General features: G+C 54.8%; 1 protein-coding gene and 1 long non-coding RNA gene across 3 annotated transcripts; one reads left to right on the top strand and one right to left on the bottom strand.

Moving 5' to 3' along the window:
• Positions 1-2678: 2678 nt before the first annotated feature.
• Positions 2679-9819, bottom strand: LOC148222090 (uncharacterized). 2 transcript variants are annotated; one of them, XR_015806652.1, is made up of 2 exons: positions 8900-9819; positions 2679-8163 (listed from the first exon to the last, which is right to left on the bottom strand). It is a non-coding gene; the product is annotated as an uncharacterized LOC148222090 (long non-coding RNA). The 2 variants fall into 2 exon arrangements; XR_015806653.1 differs by having other exon boundaries at positions 2679-7987.
• A 44-nt stretch (positions 9820-9863) lies between these two features.
• LOC106853673 (G protein-coupled receptor 12-like) lies at positions 9864-18105 on the top strand. The gene is made up of 2 exons (XM_088172969.1): positions 9864-10209; positions 11127-18105. Exon 2 carries the CDS (start codon positions 11129-11131, stop codon positions 12173-12175), a length of 1047 nt encoding a protein of 348 aa, XP_088029095.1. The 5' UTR covers positions 9864-10209; positions 11127-11128; the 3' UTR covers positions 12176-18105.
• The last annotated feature ends 335 nt before the right edge of the window (positions 18106-18440 follow it).

Below are 18440 nucleotides of genomic sequence, written 5' to 3'. Positions count from 1 at the left end.
GATGGAGAAAAACTTCTGAGTGTGCCCTCCCCTCGTTAATGCATAACCAGCACAGTCCTTTTGGATGATTTGAAATTCTCTGGATATTTTGGAAGCATCAGCTGCACAGCAGTGATTTGGGGACTTCGTGGGGACTGTGGCAGGTGGGAGGTTCCATCCCTGCATCCCACAGAATCCCTGGATGGTGAAACCCATGGAGGTCCAACCCACACCTGTAAAAGTCCTCCCTTTCCCCTCACCTGGACAAGCTGAGGTGAAATCCTTCAGGATTTTGCTCCATTTGGAAACTGCTCCAGGTCCCTTTGCTCCCACCCTCACACCCTCAGCTCTTCCTCAGCAAATTCACAGGGAATTGCAGGAGGCAGCACGTGGGGGTGATCAGGGAAAAGGGTTATTCTTGGCCATCATCCCCAAATCCTCTTTTTTTTTTCCATTTTTTTTCTTCTTTTTTTTTTTTTAATGTTAAACTGTTCATTTTCAGATTTTGAGTCACAATATTTCTCCAAACGAAAGGCCACGAGTCTGGAAAAAATCCAGTGGATTCCTTCAGAATTCTCTGCCATCATTTCAGCACAAAAGAGCCAAAGCAGAGCCGGGACCTGCTGGGGATGGGGATGGAGGGACAGCCCCGACACCTCCAGGGTGTGAGGGTGCTCATCTCCTTCCTGAGCCTCCTGCCAGGTGCTCAGGGTGTCCCCTGAGCTGTGGGGACAAATGTGGCTTGGTGAGGATCAGGAAGGGGAATTAAAGGATGCCTGGAGCCAGCAGACAGAACAGAATGGAATTATTGTCATTAACTCACCCCTAGGGAGTAGTAAAGTGAAAAAATGAATGGAAATTTTACACTTTTTTCCCCGTGGTTTCTCATGGATGGTATAAATCTGAACCGAAACCCGGCTTTAAACGGAATTTCTTGAACCTCGGACCCAGCAGAAAAGCCAAGCTTTGGTTTTATTAAAGTTTCCAGCAGGAGGAGGTCGCTGGATTTGGGAAAACCAATTTCCCTGCGCTGTTTCCACCCAGTTGGAGCCAAGTGCTCTGGGAGCAATGACTCGGGGACAGAAGGATTCCCGGGAGAGATAACCGTGTTATCTGCTAAAAATATCTCCAAAAACGCTCCGGAATGAGGCAGGGAAGGAGCGGGATGCGCTCCTAGGCTGCGGGGCAGGAATTGGAGCAGGGGGAGGAGATGTGTCCATCGCTGGAGCGACGACAGCAGAGAGGTGACAAAGCCGTGGGACAAAAGGGCTGTGCTGGGAGGCAGCAGGAGCATCCTCTGAGGAGATGGGAGGGAAACACAAGAGCTTGGGGACACTTTTTGTGACACTTTTGTCGCGTGGTCCCATCCCCCGGCAGTGGCTCCCAGTATCCCGTACTGGGAGGAGCCGTGGCTGACTGGGAGGTGGCTCCTTCATCTCTCCTCGAGTTCTGCCGAGAGTCTTCTTCTCCCTGAGGCTGCAAAGTGGCTCCTGGAGTTGTTGGTTTGTGGGTTATTTTTTTTTTCCTTCCTGCACCTTCCCCGGGCGTGTTTAATGGTTGGCCTGTCAGTCACATTCCCGAGAAAAGCAAAAGCTGCGGGATGCTGAGTGACAGCTCTGGAGAACCGGCTGCCTCTGGAGAATTTTATCTCAGCACTGAGAAGAAGAACAGGGCTGGTGAATCTGCTGGGAGGGAGCCGGTTCTGCTCCGAGGGATGTCCCCAAAACTCCACGGACCCACAGACCCCTCCTCCATCTCTGCACCTCTGATTATCATCAGAGAATCGTCATGGAAAGATCATTTTGTTCCAGGGACACCTTTCCCTCTCCCACGTTGCTCGAAGCCTCTCCCAACCACTTCCATGGATGGCAGCCACCCTGCTTTGGAATTCATCCCATCCATTTCCACGCTGGTTCGGAGATGTAAATTTAGGGATGTCTCCCTTCCCCCTGTGCATCTTCGATGGATTGGAGCTGCTGCTCTCCCCTGGGCAGCCAAAGCTGCGCGCCCCAGCCCTGCTCCAGGGGCATCTCCTCTCCCCCCAAGTGCTGGGATTCTTCTTTTTGCCCCGTTTCCCTCACTTCTGGGCTGTCTCAAAAGCCAAGCAGAGCCAGGAGTAGCTCATGGAGGGATGGGCTGGCTCAGGAGTTTTCCAGCAGCTCTTGTGAATTAACTCTCCTTTATTGATCCTGCTGAGCAGATTGCCCTGCCCACACACAGCCCTGCTCCCCACCAGGGTTTTGCCCCTTGCCACGACACCCAAACACCCTGATTTGGGGCCATTTCTCCTGACAGTCCCTCCTGGCTGGGCAGCAGAGCCGGGCACCAGCACCCATCGCACTGCAGGGCACAGGGGAGGGCAGTGCCACACTCCCTGTGCTGCTCTGGGTGCCGGGGCTGGGACATTCTGAAGGGTTTTGAGGATGAAAATGCTGTAATTAGAGGGGAAAACACCCCTGGATTTGCCTGGTCCAAGGGCAGTGACAGGAGGAAGGTGCTGACAGGGACACCTTGGGGACAGAGCCCAGCCCTGGGGATGCTCCAAACCCAAAGCGGCCCCCGAGGGCCGGGCCAGGCTGCTGGGGGCGTTCTGGGCTTGGGGACAGCCGTGTCCCCACCTGCCCTGAGCGCTCTGCAAACGAACCCCGCTGCCTTCGCTTCCCTCCCCTTCCCCACCACTAATTGAGCTGAGGCACTAATTAATGTCACAGCGCCCAACTGCGCGCTGAGAGGATGCTCTGATCTCTTTATTTCCGGTTTTACAGAGTCAGGAAATGCCAACATCCTCTGCTTTGGGGTGAAATCCCTGATATTTCCCTAAATTTGCGGCGAGCCAGGGCTGGGGGTCGGGTCCCTGCAAGCGCCAGAGGATTCAGGGATGCTCCAACCAGCACAGGGCGCTCCCAAGGACCGGGAATTTGGGCTCGGTTTATTTTCCCGATATCCCCGCGATGTTTTTCCTGGATGGGGGTTTTGTTTTCTTTAAAAACCACGCAGCTAAAAATAGCGGTGTCCCGGCATGAATCCGTGTGCGGAGCCGACCTTCAGCAGCCCCACCCCGGGAGCTGCCTCTTGTGCTGCGCTATTTAAAGAACCTCTTGTGTGCCTCGAGAAACACCTGATGGGAAAAAAGGAGATTTTTTTTTTTTTTTTTCCCCTTGTTGAAAGAGCCACCTGGCCTCAGATTATCCGCAGGTGGATGATTTCGGCTCGGATTTAATTAACCGCAGGGCTGTCATGGTTTAATTGGGTGGTCGTGGAGAATCTCTCATGGAGAAGGGTGGGGTTGTGCACCCTGGGGTGCAGGGGGACAGCAGGACGGGATTTGGGGGTCAGGGGGGTTGGCATTCAACAAGGTGGGATTTGATGGAAAGGGACTCAACAAGGCAGGATTTGGGATGCAGGGACCCAACAGGGCAGGATTTGGGGAACACAGACACCCCATGGAGCACGTGGGGATTCATGGAGCAGAAAGAATTCCAGTAGTTCCCTCTCTCTGGGTGTGGTGTTGCCGGCCTGAGGAGCTCCCAGATTTCTTGGGGAATTTGCCAGGTTGGGTTTGACGGGGCCGTGGTGACCTGGAGAGGATGGAGATGTGGGACAGTGGCATCAGAGCACCCAAAACCATGATGCCCCCACAGAGGTCTGGGTCTCTCCCAGTGCCATCTCCTTATTTTCCCCACCTTTTATTTTTCCCAGGGGATTTGTGGAAGGGAGAAAATGCTCCTCTCAAACCCAGAGCTGCTGGGAGCACAGGAAAGATCTCTTAAACCCCATCGTGCAGGAAGGATCGAATACAAACAATTTTGCAGAGCACGGCTGGAGATTTCTTCCCTCTCTCCTCCCCGTCACGAAGAGGCACCGAATTCTCCTGATCCACAGCAAAAAGTGCGAGCGGGGAAAGTCAGGAACAGCGGAGCTAAACTTAGCCCGTGCACACAAAGCGCTGAAACGGCGTCAAGGAACAAAGGCGAGGTAATTAGCGGTTCCCTAATGAAGAGCTGGGGGTGTCCCGGGGCAGAGCAGCATCTCCCGAGGGTCTGCAGGGATGGACCTGGCAGAATTCCCCCACCACGTCCCTGTAAAAGTGGCCGGGAGACTCCTCCGGGTCTGAATCCGGGAATATTGAATATCTGGGAATATTGAATATTGATTATCTGGGAATAAAGCCCCCAGGCCGGCACGGGAGAGGGGAAGGGGAAACGAGGGGTGCAGGGAGTGACAGAGCAGCCCTGGGGGTGCTGAAACCCAGGGGGATAAGGGCTGGCAGTCACCGAGGAGGGAGGAGATGGGTCACGGTGACATTGGCGACTGTCCTCGGTGACCCGGTGGCCTCATTTCCAAAGGTGACAAAGCCACAGCTCCCCCAGCCCGTCGGGGATCCCAGCTGTGGGTGCTGTGATTCTCTGGGATAGAGGGAAATGCCTTGAGGAGGGACGGGGAGCTCAGCAGGGTCACCCCAAAACCCCTGGAGCTCCCAGCCCCCCGTGGTGCCCAAGCCCAGCGCTCATCCAGACTCGTCTTTTCCCAGCCCTGTGATGTCCCCAAACTCCAGGATGTCCCACTCAGGGACCTGCCTGGCCATCCCTGCAGCCGGGATACCCAACTGTGTCAAAAAGTGACAGCAAAGGGGAATTTGGCAGGGGATTGTTGCGTTTTTTCTGTTTGATCGGGGTAAGGGAGGGATCCCCTCCCCTGTGCTGCCATCCCTATAGCAACCAGAGCCTCTTCCTGTTAAACAAGTGACTCATCAAACACGATTACACTCGAGTCAGGCACGGTGCTTGTGACTTCGAGCTCTGACAAGGGAGCTGACCTTTCAGGAGGAAAAGAAAAAAGTCAGAAAAACCCTTGGGAAACAGCTCAAAACTGGGTGGGAAGTTGCAGTTCTGGCTCTCATCCTCCTCATCCATTTCGCTGCCTTCATCTCCCCCAAACCCTTCAAATTTGGCAGTCTTAAAGTATTGGGAGGGTTTTCCCTGTTGCTGTTTTTCCTATTTCCTCCTCCAAGTGCCTTTTTGCCATGAATTCATCCTTGAGGGTCTCGGGGGGAGGATGTTTCTCAGCCAAGCCCCCTCCAGCATCACCAGGGGGAGAGGCCCAGCACAGCTCTGGGGTGAAATCCCCAGGGCAGAGGGAATTCCTGTGGGACCACAGAACCTCCCTGCTTCAAACCCCAGCCTGGAGGATGGAGGAGGCAGATTCCCAGGATGTTTAGCAGCTCTCTACCCTTGCTGGGTGCTCACACTCCTGGAAATGTCTCTTTTATCCTGAGGGAATCCTCGAGTACTGACAGCTCTGGATAGTGGTGCTGAAGGAGAAATTGCAATGCCCAGAGAGGAAAAAATATTTCCACATTCCCAAAATCCAGGTGGATATAACTCAGGCTGAGGGTTGGGATGTGACCACACTGCTGGCAAGGCCCATTCATGGCTCTGTTTAAGTAAATAGATTTTTTCCCAAGCCAAAGACTTGCTTTTATACAAATTATTTCACACCTTGCAAGCAGCTGTGACTTTTCCTGGGTGATGTCCTAACCCACCCTGTGTTGGAGACCAGGGCTCTGGATCCAGGCCTTGTGGCTCCCCAGCCTAATTCCCTGTGCTCAGGAGGGGAGCCCAGAGCTGCGACTCCACACAGGATCCTGTTTAAATGGCAGAAGCCCGAGTGAAAATCAATAAATAGAAAGGACCAGCGTGAGGGTGTCGAGCTGCCTTGTGTTCCACTTCAAAGCTGGGAATTTGTTCCCCGGGATTTCTGGAACCCAGCATCCTTCCTGCCCAGCGGGAAAGGAGCTGGGGAGGCTGGAGGTGCTTTCAGTGCCACCACAGGGGGTTTTCCCCCGGCTGCCTCGTGTTCCCCCCGTGCCAATCCCCCAGGAGGGATCAGCAGGAGGTTCAGGGTTTGAAGGGAGCAGCAGATCCATCCCTGCTGGCACATTCTGGGTTCCTGTTGGTGCTGCTGTGTCCCTGACTCGGGGCAGCCAAGGGATTTTCCTCACAAAGCCGGGACCATCCTGCTCAGAGCTGTTTCTCTGCTGTGGCTCCAGGGTTTGGTGCTCCAGAGCAGCTCCCTCGAAACCTGGTTTTGGAAAACTCACATTGGTGGCACCAGGGACACAGCAGGGAGGGACAGCTGCCCAGCACTCAGATGCAAAAACCTCCAGATTTTCAATTTTTTAAAAGCATTTTTCCTATTTTTCCCCATCCAAACCCCTAGAAAACCTTCCTTACCTCCGTGCCACATCAGGTAAATTGGGTTATTGTTAATTATTAATTATCACACTCACATGCCTGAATATTTTGTTCCTGGTGTTCCCTTTGGTTGAATGGCAATTTAGGGAAACAGTCACTCCTGATGAGGCACCCAGCCAGAGCAGCACATACAGCTTGGGAGAAGGAGTAAAACACAGTGCAAACCCCTTTATTTTGGAAAAAAAACCTTTTCCCAGAAGCCCTGCTCAGTGACATATGGTGACACAGCATGTGCCAGCAAAGGTGCTCCAACACGTGTCCCTCTGGCTCAGGAAAGGACTTGGAGCAAAACCATTGGTGTGGGGATGATATCACTGATGGAAGGAGCAAAAATCCTCCCCCTGGCTCGGCCTGAGTGTTTGTTTGGTGGAGGAGAAGTCGGAGTGAACCTTGGAATGGCTCCTTCCCTCCTGGCATAGCTGGGCATTGTCCCCCTAAGTGGGGAATGTTCCCTGCAGGTGTAACAGCAGCAGGGCAGTGAGACACGGTGTCCCCACTGTCCCCAGGCTGGGAGAGCTCACCTGGGGGCAGGAAGGTGTTCCCTGGTGCTGGGAGAGCCCAAGATCCACCCCTGGCTCCCCGAGAGGTAACATCGGGTTTGCAGCAGGGATGGCAGAGGTCACCCTGCAAGCCAGGACCTGGAAGGGGCCCATTCCAGCCACCTGGGGAGAGGCTTTTCAGGCAAATCCGCTGTTTTTCCACAGAGCTGGATGATTTTATCACCCACACTCCTCCCTGCCATCCTCCAGCTCCTCCAGTGCCCGGCTTTGGCATCAGCACCTCAACCATCCCAACCCACCTTCCTCCCCACCAGGCTGGGATGCTGCAGCTGGAGCAGCACTGGGAGAATTCCCATCTTTCCAGGGGCAGCAGTGAGAAAATGGCCTCATTTCCACCGGCAATTATGCAAAGCCTTTGAATGTAGGGCTTCGTGCTCTCCCCAGCGGCTCTCGGCCCCCGACGGCCCCGTTTTGGGGAGGCTGGCGGGCTCTGAGCGCTCATTTGCCACCCTGATTAGTCAGCACTGCTAATTATAGCTGTGCTTTTCCTTCTTAGAGCTCCTCCAGCACCGTCGGAGTAACAGGGAACAACGGAGGTGCTGGAACGAGGCTGGATCCGCTCGCTGCGGAAAAGATTCCGGGATAAATAAAATGCGGGGGAAGGTTCCGGAGCCTGGCTCGGGGTCACAAGGCAGTGAGCTCATGGATTTGTCAGCTCAGCCACAGGACGCTCCCACAGGAATGGGAAAAGTTGATGGGATGACGGGAGGTGATGACGTTTCCCCAAAGAAAAGACGTAAAGCCGATTTTAATATTTCTGCAGGTAAAAACGATGGAGAATTGGAATTGTAGTTATTGCTCTGCACCACCAGTGTGCCCTTAAACAGCGGCCCTTGTTCCAGCTTTGGTTCCCAGTGGGACGGCCACGTCATTAGTGATTGCCACTCTGATTTTGACTTGTTTCACCCAAAAAAGCACAAATTGTAAGGCAGGATGAGCCCCAGGTCAAGCCCTGCTGTGGGCTGGGAGCACCCGGCATCCCCACAGGGCAGTGCCATAGGAAAACCTGCCTTGGTCGGCACTGAGGTTTCCCCCAAGGGCCAAAAACCAAGGAGGATGATGAGGAATGAAGGTGAGAGGTTTCTTCCATGCTGAACAGCATTCCCAGGTGAGGCTGGTGGCCTCTTGCTCTGTAATTACAGCGTCAGGTTTGTGTCTTTGCTCAGCTTCGATCTTTGCTCCTCTCTATTTGGTCTGTAATTTAAATACAGATAAAGCAGATCTAATATATGAATATTGCCAGAACGGTCTTGCAGCTACTCAAGGAGCTCGGAAAATTGAATACAACTTCAAAAAGGAGCTTCTCAAGCGTTGGAAACAGGGTGTGCAGTGGCTCTTCCTCTCACATGCAACTCCGGGGACAGCAAGCCCTGGTTTAAAAGGGACCAGATAATGTCATTTTTTGTCACCAGAAAATCTCAACATTCTTGGGGTGCTTCGCCAATCCACTGCACCCCCTTGCACAGGTGAAACCCCCAAAAAACCTCATTGGAGACATGGGGCTGCTCTTCCCTGGGCAGGAGGACAAGCAGCTGAAATCCACTGGGATGTGTGTATGGAAAGGGGACACTTCTGGATAACAGGGACTGGTATTTCTGCAGGACACAGGAAAAACATCCTGGGACTGTGGCAAACTTGTGGTGGGATGTGGAAGGGAGGAGCTGAAGGTGGGAAGGAAGGGGCTGCCCTGGGAATGCCGGGTGTTTGAGAGGGTCTCTGCAGGGAGAGTGCTCTTGGATGGAGCAGAGGGGCCGAGGCAGCTGCAGTGAGCGATCCCACGGGGTTTGGGATCAGCTGGGACCCTCTGGAGCGTGTGTGTCCCTGCAAGGGGCAGCTCCAGGTGACAAGGGCCACACCGGGGTCACTGCTGCGTGCTGCGTGTGCCCCTCCTCGCTCAGCCTTGCTGCACCTGATGCCCGGGGGCTGGGGACAGCAGGGACATCCCTGCCCAGCCCTGCAGGGCTCGTGGCTGGTCCTGGGTGGGCTCTGACCCCACAGACCACCAGGCACGGCCGGCACATCCCCTCTGCCTCCACCGCTGCCTGCCGAGGGGAGCCGGGCACTGCTCCCCAGCCGCCTCCCCGTTCCCGGGCCGTGCGTAATTACCGGGAGCGGGAGCGAATTCATTCAGCTCCTCGCTCGCGTTTCCTCCGCCCCTTCTGATGCCGCTGCTGTCACTCGGCTCACGGCGCTCGGTCACGAGCCCAGGTAAATGACGATTCCAGTCCCTTGGGATGGGGCTTGGCCTGCTTAGGGACCCCGATGCTCCAAATTGGGGCGGTTGGATTCAGCCAAAAAAAAAAAAAAAAAAAAAAAAATCACTGATATTCGCTTAAATATCTCTGCACATCAGGAGCTGGGAGTCCTTCCCAGCGCTGAGCTGGCTGCACCACAAAGCCCCAGCCTGGAAGAGAGGGGGGGATGAAAGAGGGAAGCTGGAGTGTTATGAAACCAGTAGGAAAAAGGGGAGAAGGTGTAGCTGAAATCCTGTGGATCCAGGAGCTGAGCATCCCTGCTTTGATGATCCTGCTCCCAAGATGAATCACGGAGCCATTTATAGCTGGAAAAAATAATCGTGTCTTTGGGATTTGTTCCTTTCCAGGCTGCTCCTTTCCCAAGCAAGGGGAGGAAGCTCTGGGGATGCACGGGTGGGTGCTGCGGTGAGGGGGACAGACCCTCATACTCAGCGTCCTTGGGCAGGTTCTAATTCCAGTGAGATCCTCCTCATCCCAGCGTTTCGCTGGCGGGAGGGAAGCCCGCGTGGGGCGAAGGCTCCGGGGTGCGATGTTTCCCTGTGGAGGGATGCCCCTGCCCCAGCCTGGCTGCACAGGATCCCCGAGCAGCCTCAGCCGCCGTGTCCTGGACATTGTCCTTGAGGAGCGCGGCACCGGAGCCGCGCCACGCCGGATCGCCGCCCTCCCTTCGCATCCCCGCGTCCCTCGGCACAAAAGCGGTAAAAATAAACCCTGCGAGGAGCCGGGGCCTGGCTGGTGCCCAAGCTGCATCCGCAGGACGCAGGTGCAGCGAGCCCCGACCTTGGGGAGGTGCGTCGGGGTGGCGGGAGAGCTCATGAATGAACGAGCGGCGGGGCGGGTGCGCGCACCCCCCGCGTGCCTGCGGGTGTGGATGGGGATGTGGAGCGCGGAGCCAGCCTTGTTGTTATTCTGATCACAGCGGCTCTGATTCACAGACTTGGATCATGAATATAAGTGAAGACTTTGACGTCAGAGTTGAGATTTATCAGCAGATCCAATGGGGCAGGAATATTAAGTGCAAGTCGATGCCAGCTCTCTGCCAACGCTATTAGCGATGCTCGCCGAGGAATGAGGCTTCGCACCAAGGGCTGGAAGGACCGGCGAGGAAAAAAATAAAAACGGGGTGGGGGGAGCAAGCTGATCCTCGAGCATTAAAACCAGGTAAAACAACAACCCCCGGCGTGGCGGCTGCATGCGGGAAGGGGCGATGGTGGCGGCGGGGGATGACAGCGGGCTGCGGGCACAGCCCCGACCTTCACACCTCGGCTGCCCAGCCCGGGCGGGGGATTTGCTCCGCCAGGCAGGGCAGGATGCTGCCGCCGGCTGGGAGCATCTTGCACCAGCCTTTTTCCAAAGGAGGGAAAGGCAGCGAGGAAGGAGAAACTTAACGTAGGCTGTCCCTCGCCGCTGCCTTCTCCTTCCATCAGCGGCTCCGCATACAGGCGCTGGCCTATTAATAGTGTTTATTTTTACTCACTGCACGCAAAAAAGAAAGGGCTGCGGGAGGGGGGGGCTGAGGGGTTGCGCTATAAATAGGTAGCAAAGGTGGCCGTGCCCCGGGGAGGAGGAGGAGGAGGGGGCGGCCGGTTCCTCACCGGGTGCGCAGTGCCTGCGGACCCTGCGTGGAGCCCAGCGCATGGAGGCGGCTGCGGGCAGCGGGGCGATGAGTTGTGCTCGGCCTCAGCCCGGCGGGGGATAGCGGGGCCAGGGGTGCGTGTGGGGCGGGGGGAATGGGGGGGCTCCATCCCAGGGAAGCTGCAGTGGGGCTGCGGGGGGATGCGGCGGGCGGGGGCGGCCGGGTGAGGGGTGCGGTGTCCCGGGGCGGGGGGCTCCGGAACGCGCGGCTGGCTCGGGGTGAGGATCTTCCCCATCGAGAGCAGGGTCGAGGTGCGGGCTCGGTGAGGGTCTCCCCCACCTAGAGCAGAGTCGAGGTGCGGGCTCGGTGAGGGTCTCCCCCACCTAGAGCAGGGTCGAGGTGCCGGCTCGGCCCGGCGCTGCCCGGGCAGAGCGCGGGGCTCGGCGGCTCTCCGGAGGCTCGGGGTCGGTCTCTCACCGCCCCCTTCTCCCTCTCTCCTCAGCGATGCTGCACGGCCCCGCCGCCATGGGGGAGCCGTGGCCGCCTCAGCCGCAGCAGCAGCGGCTCCCGGGGCTCGGCAACGCCTCGGAACCGCCAGCCTGGCCCTCGGCGGCGGCGGCCGGGCCGGGCACGGCGGCACCGGGCGGCGGGGCCGCGGCCGCGGGGTCCGTGAGCCCCTGGGACATCGCGCTGTGCGCCACGGGCACGGCGGTGGCGGGCGAGAACGCGCTGGTGCTGGCCGTGCTGTTCTACACGCCGAGCCTGCGGGCGCCCATGTTCCTGCTGATCGGCAGCCTGGCGCTGGCCGACCTGCTGGCCGGGCTGGGGCTGGTGGCCAACTTCGCCGTGCGCTACCTGCTGCGGCCGCCCAGCGAGGCGGCGGAGCTGGCGGCGGCGGGGCTGCTGCTGGCCGCCTTCTCCGCCTCCGTCTGCAGCCTCCTGGCCATCACCGTGGACCGCTACCTGTCGCTGTACAACGCGCTCACCTACCACAGCGAGCGCACGCTGGGCTTCACCTGCGCCATGGTGCTGCTGATGTGGCTGCTGTGCCTGGGCGTGGGGCTACTGCCGCTCCTGGGCTGGAACTGCCTGCGGGACCAGAGCTCCTGCAGCATCCTGCGGCCCGTCACCAAGGACAACGCGGCCGTGCTGGCCGTCACCTTCCTGCTGCTCTTCGCCCTCATGATGCAGCTCTACCTGCAGATCTGCAAGATCGCCTTCCGGCACGCCCAGCAGATCGCCGTGCAGCACCAGTTCATCGCCACGGCGCAGGCCACCTCCACCCGCAAAGGGCTCTCCACGCTGTCGCTCATCCTCGGCACCTTCGCCCTGTGCTGGATCCCGTTCGCCATCTATTCGCTGGTGGCCGATTCCAGCTACCCCGCGGTCTACACCTACTCGCTGGCGCTGCCCGCCACCTGCAACTCGCTCATCAACCCCATCATTTACGCCTTCAGAAACCCAGACATCCAGAAGTCGCTCTGGCTGGCCTGCTGCGGGTGCATCCCTTCCACGTTCTCCTCCAGACCAAGGACATCCAGCGACGTGTGAGGACTGAGCACGGAGCCAGAGGTGCTCCCTGGCTCTCCTCCTCCTTCTCTTTTTCCCCTCTGTCGTTATTGTTTCCTACCGGGAGGAGTCCCCCTCCCCGGTCAGCACATCTCGTTCCATGGAAAGATGGCCAAAAAGAGAGAGGGAAAAGAAAAAAAAAAAAAAGCAAAAGGGAAAAAGAAAGAGAGAGAGTAGAATGATAATGGTTTCCTTTAGAAATGTTATTTTCTTACACATTTTATTTTTTATTTAAAAACACAAAACACGAAAAAAAAAAAAAAAAGAAAGAAAGAAAGAAAAAAAAAAAAAGAAAAAGGATCCTCGCACGATGGCGTTTGTCTGCTCTCGGGGTAAGGAGCCAGGGGAGCAGCGGGCCCCATCCGGGTGGTCCCACGCCTCGGGGGCACATCCCACGGGAAGGCCACAGGAGCGGGGGGATGGGGAGGAAGGTGTCGCGACCCCCCCGGCGGGGCTGGTCCCCACGCCAGGGGTGGCTGTGCCCATCCCCTGAAATCAGGGCCTGCGATGCTATGCAATAACGGGGGCCGCGTTCAGCACCGCGGGGGAGGAGAGCTCCGGCCGGGGGACACGGGACCAGGGACCCGGGACCAGGGACACGGGACCAGGGACACGGGCACTCCCCGGGCACTCCCCGGGCACTCCCCGGCTCCAGAAGCGCTTTGAGAACCTGCGGGGTGAAAGAAACTTTAGGTGAGGCTTGTTGGGGCTGTCGCAGGGATGGGGGTACCCAGGCAATCCGTTCCCTCCTTCCCCACCCCCCAAAAATGTGACCGGGGCAGGGCTGGCGCTGTGGGGGTGGCGAGGACAGCTGGGGTGGCTTGCACCCCAAAGCCTGGGAGGCCAAGGAAGGGCTCCCCTTGTCCAGCTGGGCAATGGGGTGCTGCTTTCCCCCCTTGCACACGAGTTGTTTACATGGGGTGGGATTTTCATCCAAAGAGGGGTCCGGGCTTGCTGGAGTCCCCGAGGGGGAAGCCTCTGTCACCACACGTGTCGTTGCTGATGCTGCCACTTTACCTTGCTTCGTTAGAGAAGCGCCAGGCCCCGACATTGCTGTGCTGTGTGATGTGCTTTGTGGTGTTTGTGAGACCATGATGAAGTGTCCTTTATCCTGTGCTTTCTTTTGGCCGGGAGGTGGAATCGTGCATTCGCTGATGAAGCAAGGAGGAATCCAAGCCACCCCCAGAGAGGTGGCAGGGCTGGGGGTGGGACACCCAGGGCACAGGGGGTGCTGCCCGGGGTCCTGGCATGGGAGACCCTCCAGCAGCCGAGTCTGGTACCCAAATATTCTGCTTTGCTGTAGAGAAATTGTGGTGATGTTGGAGAGGGACTTTGGCAAGGGTGTGCAGTGACAGGATGAGGAGTGACTTCCCACTGCCAGAGGGCAGGGCTGGATGGGATTTTGGGCAGGAATTGTTCCCTGGGAGGGTGGGCAGCCCTGGCACAGGTGCCCAGAGCAGCTGTGGCTGCCCCTGGATCCCTGGCAGTGCCCAAGGCCAGGCTGGAACAGCCTGGGACAGTGGAAGTGTCCCTGCCATGGCAGGGGTGGCACTGGATGAGCTTTAAGGTCCCTCCCAACCTGTAACATTCTGTGAGTCTGTGACAGTGGAAGAAATGTTCTTGCTTTGTGTGGCTGCAGAGGGTACAAAGTCACTTTATGGACGCAGACACATCCAGGTGCATTTTGTCCCTGGATCTGTGCAATGAATCTCTTGCTCCTTGGAGCTAAGTGCACATGAGAAAGTTCTGAATCTCCCACGTGTGCCTGGGGCTTGGACTTATTGTCTACCTGTGAGAGGTGGCCTGTCTTTGCATTTTAATGTTTTGTGGGATTGGGTTTGGTTTTTTTTTAAATTTCCTTTCTCTGATGAATACCTTGGAGAATGGGCAGTTGGCACAATGTGGAATCAATGTAAGTTTTAAAGTAAATATATATATAAGAAAGACTAATATTTATACAAACACTTTACTCACTCTATTTCTTCTGGTTTCTGAAGTGCAGCCAGGCCCCTGCAGTTCCTCAGTGTAAAAACTCAACAGCTTAAACCCTTTTTGAAACATTGTGAACATTTGAAATGTTTTTATACAACCACCCTAGCTAGAAGTCAGGATTTGTTTCTCTGGGCAGCTCATTTTGTATCTTTAGATGAAAGGTAGTTTAACTAATCAGCTCTAGAGGAACCTTGACATGAAAAAAAGTTGCATTTTCTTGGCTTTCCAGTAAATTCCCGGCTGCTGAAGAGCTTGATTTCAACAGTGTTCTTTGTAGAGTTTAGCTGCTTAGGTAAAATGTGTCTCAGTTTGAGGGATACACTGATAAACTTTGCCAAAGTCAAATAAGGATCAATGAAAAATTTCTCCCTGTGAGCCTCCACAGCAAGAGGAGAAAGATTTGGGATGTGAGGAGCTAAAATTGAGGACACAGCCCCTGCCAGGCTGAGGTTAAGAGCTGGTGGGGGTGTCCTCACTGGGATGCTCACCCAAACACAATTACAGCCTTTGGCAAAGGCAAACTCTGAATTCTGGTCCTTGAACCAGCCCACAGTCGATATGAGGATGTGGTTCAAGCCTATTTTGTGCTCAGAGTTATTGCAAAATAACCATCTCATTTCTGGTCATGTGATGGTCTAGCACCTCTCTCTTTGTGGTGTTAAAGCTGCCCATGGAAGTTGTTAAAAACACTTGTTAGGTTTCAGGAAAAGCCTCAAGAGACCTCCTCTTAAAAAACCCAAAAAAAATTTTGACAAATTGGCATTTTTGCAGTTATTCCCCTTAATAAAAATAGTGCCATTTCCAGGTGGATTTTTGCTGTTTTTCCTCTCCTGTTTTGTCAGAGGAAAAGGAGGGAAATGAGGAGAAGTGAAGAAGATAAAGAGGTTTAGGTTCACCTGCCATGCACTGCCTTGTGGAAACCTCTGACCATCTTACTGCACCTTTGCTTCAGTGCTTTGGTTTTGTTTTGGTTTTGTTTTCCACAGAGAAAACCTTTTACTGGAAAAGTTTGGAGTGGCAATGTTGGACATCACTGGGGGATGATGAATTTTGGGGTCTCCTTATGTGGAACGCCAGGAAAATTAATTGAAAACCCTCAATCACTTCCCCAGGTGTTGCTGTGTACAGGATGGGAACGTCCTGGTGTTTGGGGCTGGTTTTGGGACATGTTTAGGATGGAATGCAGGAATTAGGATGAGGTTTTGCTGCCAAAAACAGGGAGCAGCTCCCATGAATGGAATGGTATCACATGTGGAGGAGGCACCAATGGTGAGGGAATCACTGGTGTGCAAAATGGGGATTCCAGCTGGTAGATCCTTGTGGATTCACTGAGGATCCAAAAAAAAAAAAAAAAAAAAAAAGACCCCAGAAGCCCCAGTCCACTTCCTGGGCACCACCAGAAGGACACAGAGCAACTGGATAGATCCCAGTGCTCCATATTTTCTGCTGCTGGAGTTACTGGGAGTCCTCCTCCAGCTGGGATGCTGTATCTCTATTAAACTGAGGTCTCTAAAAGCCTCTGAATTAATGATTGTGCTTTTCAGCTGAGCCAAGGGGACAGTGGCAGTCCTGCAAAGCACAGGGTCTTTGGCTTGTTGGAAACTTGCAGGTGTCCTTTGATTTCCACAGAGTCCCCATGGCCACTCCAGGTGGAAGCTGGACCTGCCTGGAGAGGGTTTGTGGGTGTTTGCTTGGGAAGAACCCCCTGTGCTCACCCTGGCCAGGGTCTTGCCTCTGCACCTTCAAACCTGAGCTTTGCAAACAGCTTTTGATAAAGGATGAGAGGCCAGAGCCAGGCTGGGCTGATTCTTGTCACTTCTGGACTCTCCAGGAGCTGGTCTGGATGTACAGCAGCAGAAATGGGCAAAAAACTGGTCCTGAGTAATTACAGCAGCAGAAATGGGCAAAAAACTGGTCCTGAGTAATTGCAGGTGGTATCCAACCATCCCTGAGCCCATGGCAGGGGTCAATATTGCCAGGGAAATGAATCCACTGCTTGTTTGCTGATTTATTTACAGGTTTCTGGGTGCCTTTGGCTTTTCCACCATGAGCTGGTGGCCAGCAGAATGTAAATGTGAAAACTTTTGGTGTTGGTGCTTGGCTGGTTGAGTTGAGGGGGTGAGGAAAGGGTGAGGAGGAGAAAGAAGGAGAAAACATTCCTCAAATACACTGTGACAAAGCCAGGGCCAGCGTGGGGTGGGATGTAACCACAGCAGCCCTGAGGTTTGTGGAGATGTGCCAGGGTTGGGGGGAGCTTGTGCATTTACAACAAGCCCTTCTCCCCTTCCCAGCATGAGAAATTAAAAAAAAAAAAAAACGTACAAAACAACCCCTATTAAAATGTACAGACTCTACCAACAATTCTGCTTAATTTTATTTTGGGGTTTGTCTTCTTTTTTCCATTTTGGTCAGTTTGAGCAGTGAAAATGTCTCTCTTTAGCCAGCTTCATGTCAGTAACCAGCAGTAAAAATTCCAAGGATCTCAGTCCTGGTGTGGCAGCCCAGGTTTGTTCATATCAAAGAGTTTTAATTGAACCTGGAATGAACCCCCAAGAAACCATTACTGTTCTCATTAGGTGATGAAGTATCTCTTTCTTGTAAAAGCATCAAATTTGGGGTGGGGAGACCTTTTAAAAAGCCATCGGTACTCACTTGTGTCGGTGTGTCCTGACCAGCATCGAGCCTCACGTCATTGTTAATGATGAATTAACAGCTCACTTCTAATTGTCAGGAATAATTGTTGGATGCACATGATATTTCCTTGTAATTCCTCTCGTTCGTGCTCAGCCTTCCCTCGTGGTGAGGTGAGGCAGCTCCTCTTGGATTATTTGTACCTTTTGTGTTGTCAGTGCAGCTGCCCACTGCAGAATCCCCCCAGCCCACCCTTCCCTCTGTCCCTGCACCCTTGGGAGCAGAGCTCTGCCCTTCCCACTGGAAAACTCTGCAACACAGAGCAAATCAGAGAGAACTGCGGGTTTTCAGCAGACAAAACCCAAGCCGGACCCTCTTTAGTCGATGTGAATAAATTGTCTCCAGCTCCAAGGGGAAGAGTTGCCTTCCCGAATTTCTGCTCGGTGCCTGTCCCAAGGTTATCCCTGCCCGGCGTGAGGGCACTGCAGCGGGCAGGACACTGACAGCACATCGTGTCCCTGCCTACTGAAACCACGAGCACAGGTTTGTGGCCTTATTGCAGGCTCTGGGAGCTGGAAAACTGCTGGCTCGTCCCAGGAAAAGCTTGGATTCCAGCTGGGCAGTGGCTGGCTGCAGCCCTGGGCTCTGCCTTGCCTTTCCTCTGCACCATGGGACAATGTCCCAGTGTGTGATGTCCCTTGGGAGCAGGTCAGAGCACACCAGCCCCCGGGATAAAGGGAACCCTCCAGCCCTGAGGCAGGGATGAGTTTCTGGTGGCCAAGCCCAGCAGGAAACTCTCCCAGAGGCAGAGCCCTGCCCTGTGCTCGCCCTGCCGGGGCTCTGAGCCCCATGTCACGCTGGCCAGGCTCAGGACAGGGTGGGAATGAATCCTCCCCATTCCCTGCCTCCCGTCCTACCTGATTCCCCAGGAATGAGGCCATCCCACAGCAATCAGGACAGCGCCTTGTTTGGCTGTCAGTGTTGTCATGAGCCTTTTAACTTGACTGGGAAAGTTGATCTCAAAGGAAAATGTACAGTTATCATTCAATTATGGTTAAATCAAGCCCCTTCGATGCACTTTATGACCGAGTGAAAACAAATCAATGCTGTTATTGCACTGTATCTCTATTGTGTATAATATTATACATTCATCTGTAAGAGTAATTTATTTTTATTACTGTAAATAAAACTGTTAAAGTGATTTGTCAAGAGGATATCCAAAAACAGGGGGAGGGGGGGTTAAAATTAAAACCTTTGAAGACCTGGGCTGCTGTCCCAGGTGTGTGCCACGCTCTGTGTGTCTGTGTTTTTATTCCAGAGTCCAGAACAGGTCTCTGCTTTCCCTCCCCCGGGCTCTGTGTTTGCCCTGGGATCAGGAGGAGCTGGATGAGGACAAGAACTGCTGGAGACGTGGAGGGGTTGGGAAGGAGCAGCTCCTGATGCTCGGAGCCTCCGAGCACAGACAGAGCTTCCCATAAGCAAAGCAGCCTCTGCCTTCTGATAAGCCAGGGATTAAATACCCTGGGGAATTAACTGATCTTTGAGGGCTTGATTCTCCAAGTGAACGTTTCAGAGACATCACAGCTTTCTGCTGCTCCTTCCATGCCCTGCCTCTAACAGAGGA

The sequence above is a fragment of the Sturnus vulgaris genome, chromosome 14 (assembly GCF_052056855.1).
Source record: "Sturnus vulgaris isolate bStuVul1 chromosome 14, bStuVul1.hap1, whole genome shotgun sequence".
NCBI classification, from domain to species: Eukaryota; Metazoa; Chordata; class Aves; order Passeriformes; family Sturnidae; genus Sturnus; species Sturnus vulgaris.
The sequence above is the reverse complement of the archived record's forward strand: the minus strand, read 5'-3'. Positions and strand labels throughout refer to the sequence as shown.

Excerpts from the sequence above, each read along its gene's own strand:
- LOC106853673 (XM_088172969.1), top strand. The coding sequence starts at position 11,129 with ATGCTGCACGGCCCCGCCGCCATGGGGGAGCCGTGGCCGCCTCAGCCG.